The sequence below is a fragment of the Otolemur garnettii genome, unplaced genomic scaffold (genome assembly GCF_000181295.1).
Source record: "Otolemur garnettii isolate 467f Iridium unplaced genomic scaffold, OtoGar3 scaffold00101, whole genome shotgun sequence".
NCBI classification, from domain to species: domain Eukaryota; kingdom Metazoa; phylum Chordata; class Mammalia; order Primates; family Galagidae; genus Otolemur; species Otolemur garnettii.
This window is the reverse complement of record NW_003852496.1, coordinates 6,786,172-6,795,043: the sequence shown is the minus strand read 5'-3', so window position 1 is coordinate 6,795,043 and position 8,872 is coordinate 6,786,172. Positions and strand designations below refer to the sequence as shown.

The 8,872-nt window shown below is 47.1% G+C and overlaps 1 protein-coding gene across 1 annotated transcript in view; it reads left to right on the top strand.

Annotated features, from left to right (window-relative positions):
* The window catches only part of SYN2 (synapsin II), a 48,314-nt gene that overhangs the window by 22,775 nt on the left and 16,667 nt on the right, over positions 1-8,872 (top strand). Inside the window, exons 7-9 of the mRNA XM_012809251.1 lie at positions 2,176-2,250; positions 2,706-2,808; positions 4,579-4,728. Coding sequence (XP_012664705.1) covers positions 2,176-2,250; positions 2,706-2,808; positions 4,579-4,728 — 328 coding nt within the window. The remainder of the gene's footprint in view (positions 1-2,175; positions 2,251-2,705; positions 2,809-4,578; positions 4,729-8,872) is intronic.

Here is an 8,872-nt window from a genome sequence, read left to right as displayed (position 1 = left end):
CCACATGCCCCAGGTATCCCCTCTGCTACCACATGCCCCAGGTATCCCCTCTGCTACCACATGCCCCAGGTATCCCCTCTGCTACCACATGCCCCCTGCATAGCTCTATGCCTTACATCCTATTGTTAAAAAGTGTTAGGGAACTTTGCAAACTTTAAAGTGCCATGCAAATAAAGAGGCATTATTGTTATTCACTAAAAAGGGTTTTAACCCATAAACTAACTTCAACAAAATTCTGTAACATTCTTGCTAAAATCTCGCAAGTCATAGTGGTTATAGGACCGACTTGAAACCAGTTATATGGGGCTCTATTCCTTCCCTTCTTATTTTAAGGTTTTCCATACGCAGGTCCTTCAAATGTATGATATGGTGTAGCCACGAAGTCATTCAAGATTCGTAGTTGAAAGGTCTACTGCTGAGACTTCTCATTTTGAAGCAAAGCCTTCTCAGATTATGAAAATTATTAATCTTACTGCTGTTAATGAAGCAAATAAGCCTATAGATGAGATGATGATTCACACACATGCATCTGGGTAGTAGGAGTATCTCTGTGGCATTCCCGGTAAACTAAGGAAACAGTGTGGAAAGACAGTGCCTGGAAATATAATTATAAAATGAATTTTGGCTCAGGTTAAATTGAGTGGATAACTTGAAACTGGTGGGAATCAGTGAACAAATTCAAAGCTCGTGGCTCTGTGCTGGGGACGTGGAAGAGAGTGACTTTCCTTCTTAGTCACAGGAACACGTTTGCTAAGCACCATTGTTAGAAGGCAGAGTCATTCTTATTGTGATTCTGTCTTGGTGTTGCTGCTCAGGTTTTAAAGCTGCTCAACTGTTTCTTTGTCAGATAGGGGGTGTGGAGGGGAATGCACCTACTGAGGGAACCTAAAGTCCTGCATTTCTGTCTCATGTTGGATTGGGGTAGATACAAGCTCCGATAAGTCATCTAACCTTTATGAGAACTACTGTCCTTATTCACAAAGCAAGAATTCCAGCCTGTTCGCAGGAGGGGCTTGGGCGTGAGCGGTCTGGTGAGGAAGCGCCTTGGGAAGTGGTCAGCCCTCTCCAGAGTGAGGACTGTCATTATCCCATCAGCTGACTGGCTGGGCTGCCTCATGGCTCGTGTTTAGGTTTCCCTGTGTCCGCATTCAGGTCTCTGGAGAGGACAGTCCTGGGAACTAGCACACCCACTCTCAAACAGTGTTGAGTGATGAGGACAGCACGTCCAGAGCTCTGTCAGTGGTGTCACCAGGGTTTTTATATCCCCTGGGAAGGGCCATCCCCTTCCTCCTCCTGTGTCTGGGTGAAGAGTAATAATTAAAAAGTAATGTTTTGAGTGTCTTACAGTTCATATTGTTCCTCCTGACAGCCCTGTATTTACAGATGTGACAGGCTCAGAGAGGTAGTGACTGTTCCTCACCCAGCCAGTCAAGGGCAAATCCAGAACCAGAAACCAGGTCTTCCATCTCTTTTTTGGTCCAAGACTGGTTGACTCTAACACATGCTCCTGCATGGAGGGTGCAGTAGGCACAGCAGAGAGGAGGCTGATGGCATCAAGCCGTCAGAAGAGGCAACTTGAGCCCAAAGAGGTTAACTGTCTTGTTCAGAGTCATTGCCAAGTTTGTAGCACTCTACAAATATCAACCTTTGAAGTAAGGAATGAGTGAGCCAGTAAGGAAGACACTAGGAGAACCTCACAAGAAGCTTCAGGAGTTTGCAGGTTCAAAGGAATTCAGTCTGGAATGTACCAAGTCATTGCAGATACTGAGGGGTGGGCTGCTGGGAATACAAGCCACAATTATGCTCTCAAGTGATTTCTAGGCTTAGCTTAAGGCTTAGCTCACATAATTAAATAGTAGATGTAGGATTGAAAGTAAGATATGGGCAAAGTCCCATACAGCTTCTAAGGATGGCAAAAGCTCAACCAGTTGAAAGATCAGGGCAGGCCCCATGGAGCCACAGCCATCTGGGCAGGACCCTTCCAGAGAGGAGAAGGGCCTCACAGGTAGGGTCAGGGGCAGCCAGGCTCAAGGCTCATGTAGTGGATCCCTAGGCTGTTAGTGGGGGAAGCAGGTATAGATAGCAGCGGTTAGCTAAAATTCTGCAAGATTTCATGCCCTTTTCTTGCTGGTGTTGCTTTACTGCCTGTCGTGCCCCTGTGGGACCTTGTTGCAGGAGGACATCCATCTCAGGGAACTGGAAGACGAACACTGGCTCTGCAATGCTGGAGCAGATTGCCATGTCGGACAGGTGAGTGGGAGAAGGGAGGGGAGGCTAACTTAGATGAAAAAGGGTAAGAAATGAGCTCTGTCCAAAGGAAGCCTGCGAGCAGACAGGACAGATAAACACCAAGGCCCACGTAGCCAGTTGACAAGATCGGGCAGGACTGGTCACATGTATATAGAGATAACAACTGTAAATACCATAGACGCTCCAAGAAAACAGCAGTTAGCATGGGCTGGAAGAGGCAAGGAAGGCCTCCTGGAGGCAGTGAGAGCAGCTCTGGGCCTGCACAGGTGGGCAGGATCAGGACAGCAGAGGAGGGAGGACACTGTAGATAAGGGACCGTGCTTGATGGGGGTGGAGGGAGGGAGCAAGTGGGGGCAGGGTGTGGGAGCAGGGATGCAGTTAGGATAGCCTGGCCAGCAAGCAGACTCGCCATGAGCAAATGCCCCAGCCTCAGGACACCTTCCTATCACCCCCAGGTACAAGCTGTGGGTGGACAGCTGCTCTGAGATGTTTGGCGGCCTGGATATCTGTGCTGTCAAAGCTGTACATGGCAAAGATGGGAAAGACTACATTTTTGAGGTAAGTCTGGCCCAGGGAGAATCTTAGTAAGAGATAATTCCCAAGGCTGGAGGCCAGGCTCTTGGCTTGAGAACTATATGGGCAACCCTGACCACCTTATGTTCGTCTCCTGAGCCATGAGAACATTCCAGGTGGCAGATCAGTGGATCTTCATTGCAAGATGAGTGGGGAACTATTGTTTCCCACCTGTCAGGTGGCCATACACCATGCCCCACCAAGGGTCTGGGTTCCTGGGGTCCTCACCTAATGCCAATCCTTTGGGAAGACTGTTGTGATTTTACCATTGCCCATCTCAGAAAACACCTCTTGGTAGTCATTTGTTCTAGCCTGCTCATTTTACAGGTGAGAAAATTGGGGCCCAACTCCATGAATGTGTGCCCAAGGCCACAGAATCTCAACTTGCCTCAACCTTGGCACCTGCCGGCAGGAGATTCTTAGCATCTCCCTGGCCTTGGAGGCACTTAACTCAGGCTGATCCTAACACAGCTTTGCCGACTCTCCTTTCCTGTATTATAAGGGAAGCCAGTAGGGCAGTGCCTGTGGCTCAAAGGAGTAGGGCCTTGGCCCCATATACCAGAGGTGAAGGGTTCAAACCCAGCCCCGGCCAAAAACTGCAAAAAAACAAAACAAAACAAAACAAAAAAGGAAGCCAGTGGCAATATGAATCCTTCACACACATTCCTGCCCCATCTGCCTGGGAGCAGGGAAGCCTCCTTGCTAGCAAAACAGGTGGTATCAGGAGTCCAAAGAGGGCTTCAGATTCAGATTCGTACATCTTTCATGCTTGGTATATAACCTTGTGGATGGTCACGCCTCCCCTTTCTGGGTGGGCCTCAGTTTTCTCATCCATAAATGGGAGAACTGGCTATAGAGTCTATGATCTGTTGATTTGGGTCAGGCACAGTGGCTCACACCTGTAATCCAGCACTCCCTGAGAGGCCAAGGCAGACCGAGAGCCTGAGCTCAGCAGTTTGAGAGCAGCCTGAGCAAAAGTGAAGACCCTTCCATCCCCCATCTCTACAAAAATAGAAAAATTAACAAGGCCTTCTGGTGGGCACCTGTAGTCCCACCTACTCAGAGGCCGAGGCAGGAGGATCTCTTGAGCCCAAAAGTTTGAGGTTGCTGTGAGCTATGATGTTGCTGTGAGCTATAATGCCATGGCACTCTACTGAGGGTGACAGACTGAGACTGTCACAAAAAGAAACCAAAACAACAACAAAAAAATTGACTTGAACCTTGAGGTATAGGAAGAATCAGAATTGTTGCTGAAAAGAGAAGGAGTCCTGAGTTAGGAGCAAAGGCAGGAATCTGGTCGTGTAATGAGCAGAGCATATTTGGAAACAGACATTGTGTGGGTGAAAGGTCACCGAGATGAACATGACCTGTTCCTAACCAGAGACTTAAAGGAGTGCCCTTCACATCTACCTGCTCTCCAACCTGCCAGCCTCTGAGCCCTGGGGCTCTACCCTGCCCTTGTCTCTACCTCTTCCCCTTACCACCTCCAGCCAGCACTCTTTCAGTCCCACTGAGCCCTGGCCTGAATGAAGGTTAGGGGGCAGTGCACGGGGTGGGGCGGGGGGGGGGAGGTTTGTATGAGGAGAGGCTAGAGGTCCTATCTCTACAAGTGAATGTGCTTCTACCTGAAGACAAGAATGCCTGTTTCATCTCTAACCCACCTCTGCTGGCTTAAATCCTGCCCATCCCAAAAGACCGAATGAGGCTGTGTGCGTCTCCAGACCTCTCTCCTCACCTGGGACATGTTCCCACCAGGTCATGGACTGTAGCATGCCGCTGATTGGGGAACACCAGGTGGAGGACAGGCAGCTCATCACCGAACTAGTCATCAGCAAGATGAACCAGCTTCTGTCCAGGACGCCTGTCCTGTCTCCTCAGAGACCCTTAACCACCCAGCAGCCACAGGTAAGTAGTGAGAAGAGATGTAGCAGGGCCAGAACCATCCCCAAGCCCACCTCTCCAGACATCAGTGGCCCTAGGGTGGAGTTGCCCACAGCATCCATGGCATCTGAGGAGTCCTCCCTCTGCTCTGAAGGTCCCATTATCTCCCATCACCCCTAGTGGGGCCTTCTCATTAGTGATGTGCACTGTCAGCCTCAGAACTGCCCAGAGATGGCATGCTGGCGCTCCCGCTCTGAATGTGAAATCCCCCGTGGAGCCAGAGCCAGTTTCCCCTGAGATCCAGGATGCTCCCATTTTTACCTAGGAAGTCTTGGAGGAAAGACTGGTTCAGATTGCTCAGTAGCTGTTCACTGTGATGGGTCTGCCACATTTGGAAAGAAAGTATATTTCTGAGAAATATGCTGGTCTGGAAATAGGGAAGAGTCAGATCCCTCATTCTGGGAGAGAGTGACAATGCAAAATGCAAACTGGAAACCAACCTTCCCTCCTACCTACCTTCCTCCCTCCCTCCCTCCCTCCTTCCCTCCAACCTACCTTCCTTCCTTCCTCCCTCCCTCCCTCCCTCCCTCCCTTCCTCAGTTGGCTGTGGTACATGCCCAGCACCAATCACACTCGTGGCAACAGTATCCCAGCTGCGGGGCCAGTGGGAAATCCACACTGAGGTTTTAGTGAACCACCAGGCCCTGCAGCTCTAGAGTGGGCCAAAGAAATGCAAGGACCCTGAGCCTGAGGGTCTTCAGTCCCACAAAAGAGGAATCTCATTTTTCAGAGCTATCCCAGAGTCATCTCTCCACTGAACTTCTGTATGATGAAGGAGTAAGGACCTAGGGCAGTAAATCAAAGAGTTGGGTCCTAGTTTAGCCCTTCCCTTAAAAGTCCTGGGTAGCTTTAGGTTAGAAGTTACTAGCCTTTCTTGGGCTAAAGTTTTATTATTTGTAAATGAGAATTACCTTAGAAATCTTTCCTTCAAAATTCAATTTCTGTCAGGGAGGTAGAATAGTGATTCAGAGCGTGAGCTTTGAAGTGAGAGCTACCCAAGTTTGAAGCCGAGACCCTCCATTTGTTGGCTTCATGATGGTACCTATGAGAATTAAAAGAACCTAAGATATGGCATCACATATAATAAGCCCTCAATAAAGGCTGATAGTTGTTGTTATATATGCGAGCAGCCCCTGGCCTTGAATTCCCTCAAGTCCTCCCTGGATTATACTACAACCAGAAGCAAAGCCACTGGTTTCTAGAAATTCTTCAGTCATAAAAAAGAAAAGGCTGATAGCCTTATACTAGCTAAGGAGAGCAAAAAGAAAACAAAAACAGTATAAGGCAGTCTGGATGATTTAGGATAGAAGCAAACTACCCTACATTTTCCTTCTCATCATTGGACCATCACAGAATCATAGCATAAAAGAGTTGTTGATGTTCATAGTAATGAACTTGAGTCATCAAGAAAGGATTTCAATTTAGGTTGCCTTCCATATTCTGTTTAAGAAAGCTAGAAGCATAATGCGTAAGAAATATTTCCCCCCAAAACCAGCCTAAAATAAAACAGTGTGACAGGGAGAAGTCACTTCCCTCTCTGGATCTCAGTTTCGCCACTGAGATGATATCTAAGTACCCTTTGTGCTCAAAAACATTTCCTTGAGTAGAATACTTCCACCTTCACTGATGCTGGGTAAACGGGACCTTCTGGACTAATGAATGTCCACCCTGTCTTTTTGGGTATCTGAGTTGAGTGCAGCCCTGGATGGTGGGACGTTGTCATATATTAGCCTTTAATGAGTCTTTCACACCTTCTTTAGCTGATTCACACTGACTTCCGACCAAGTACAAGACTGTCCTTCATGAGTGTTAGTTACGAGAGCATCACACCAGGGTAATTCGGAAAGCCAAACTTAATTGCTTGTTAGAGATACAAACCCCACTATTTAAATATTGTACTTAACTAGAGGAGATAACAAGATTTTTATGGTTAAAAAAATGAGGCCTGTCGTTAGATTTTATGATGTTATAAATGTGATGGAACCAAGATAGTTGGGTGCCAGTCCTGCCCTTTAGACCACTCTTACCCATCAGTCTGCTGATCAGATTACTGCTTGTCCCTGTTCTGGAGGAAGAATGTCTCCTTCCTCCCTTTAACTCTGAGAAATAAAAAAAAAAAATTTAGTAGGACCTTAAAGAATTTTTGATGGGTGAGAGAACCTGATAAAATGAGCTGCTTTGGATTTCTGCGAGAGGCCATTAAGCTCTTTTTATAAAGGCGTGCAGCTCTCTTGGCCGTCTACAAGGGAATCCTTCTGAGCTAGAATGAAAGCTTTGCTGAGGGTGGAGAGACCTGAGTTTAGCTGTACCTGAGTCCCCAGGCAGGCTTCTTCCTACCTCTGTGCCTCAGAATCTTTGTCTATAAAATGGTTGAACAAAAAGAAATGCCAGCAATACAATCCAGATCATACAAAAGTGACGTCTGAAGTATAGAAGTTCAGAAGCAATGAGATCATACACCAAAACAATTTTCCCACCCACATACAGGATTAATTCTTCTTCAGTTCAAGCCCCTTATTTTATAAATATTGCGTACTTCAGCTTAAACATTTTGTAAGAGAAATCTCAGCTATGTTAGAGTCAAGCCAGGAAACAAAGTAAAGAATAAGCCTCCCTAAATATAGGAAACCCTGCAGAAATGCCTGGCAGCAAAGTCAGTCCAATTCAAGACTGAGATTTTTTCTGCTCGGCCTCTCATGGAGAGTGTACCGTGCTGGGAGTCAGGACACTCCAGGGCCAGCTCTCACTGTACCATAACATTAGTGACCTTGGGCAAGGTACTTCTCATCTCCAAACCACTGTTTCCTCATTCTATAAAATGGAGTTGAATAAGATGATTTTTAAATCTCTTTCAATTGTAAGATGATGTAATACCTGGAGTTAGACACACTGCAAAGGCCTAGGGCACAGTCCCCCAAAAGACTGTCCTGACTTCTGACATCAGCTGAAAGTTCAGGAAGTTCCCCAAACCGCTCTTACATTGAACAGTTCTCTGCCAGAATTCTCAGAACTCACTGAAAGCTGTTATAATCATAGTCACAACGGGTTATGGGAAAAGGATACAGGCCAAAACTAAGCCAAAAGAAGATGCTTGGGACAGAATCTGGGGCAGTTCCAAACACAGATTTCTGCTGCTTTTAGGACACACCCCCCTGCCACACACACTGGTGTGTGATAACACACACAGAATATTGCCAGTCAGGGAAACTCTCCTGAACCTCAGTGTTTATAGTTTTTATTGGGGCTTCATTATATAGGCATGACAGATTGAGTGATCACCTATTTGAACTCTGGCTCCCCTCTTGCTGGACTTCACGCTAATACCAAGTGGCCTGAGGTGGCTACCATGAATCATAAAGACCCTCCTCTCACTTCTCAAATACCAGGAGTTTAGAGGCTGCTTCCCAGGAGCCCTTTTCTTAGTGCAAGGCCAAATTCTTTACTACACACATGATTAAGTTAACATAGCAAATGTTTCTAAGATACTTTCAGTCGCTGTAGGCAGAACCTGCCTTACTCATCTGTGTGTCCATTGACTAACACATGCCTCACCCAGCGGGTGCACTTAAAATTAGTTACTAGCTTTGGGACTTCAGTGATGATTGAGATATAATTCCTGTCTGAAAGTTGTTTATATTCTAAACGGGAATCGTGAGTAACTTCCTAGAGGCTGTCACCATTTGTCAATGGCATCTTCTGGTGGCCCCTGTTAGCTTCCTACCCAGCCACGTGCTTTGACCCCAGGCCACACAGGGGACGGAAGACACCAAACAGTCTGTCACACTCGGTGAAATGCTGCGACTTAAGCTCCAAGCCACAAGTGCACTGGTTGTGTTTCCACCTCCCCTTGCTCTCACGTAATAGCACATTTCTGTTGGCTGTGGCTGCGGCAGTGGCTTTATTGATGAGGATCTGCCCCTAAGGCTGACCCTCCAATTGTGATCTGGGCCTCTTCTCCTTTTTGCCTTCAGGTATCCCTCTCTTCTCCATTGTCAGTTTCTCCTTTTTCGAAAGATTATCACACTCATATACAAACATCTCCCTTTAAAAATAAAATAAAAGGCTCGGCACCTGTAGCTCAACCGGCTAGGGCGCCAGCCACGTACAC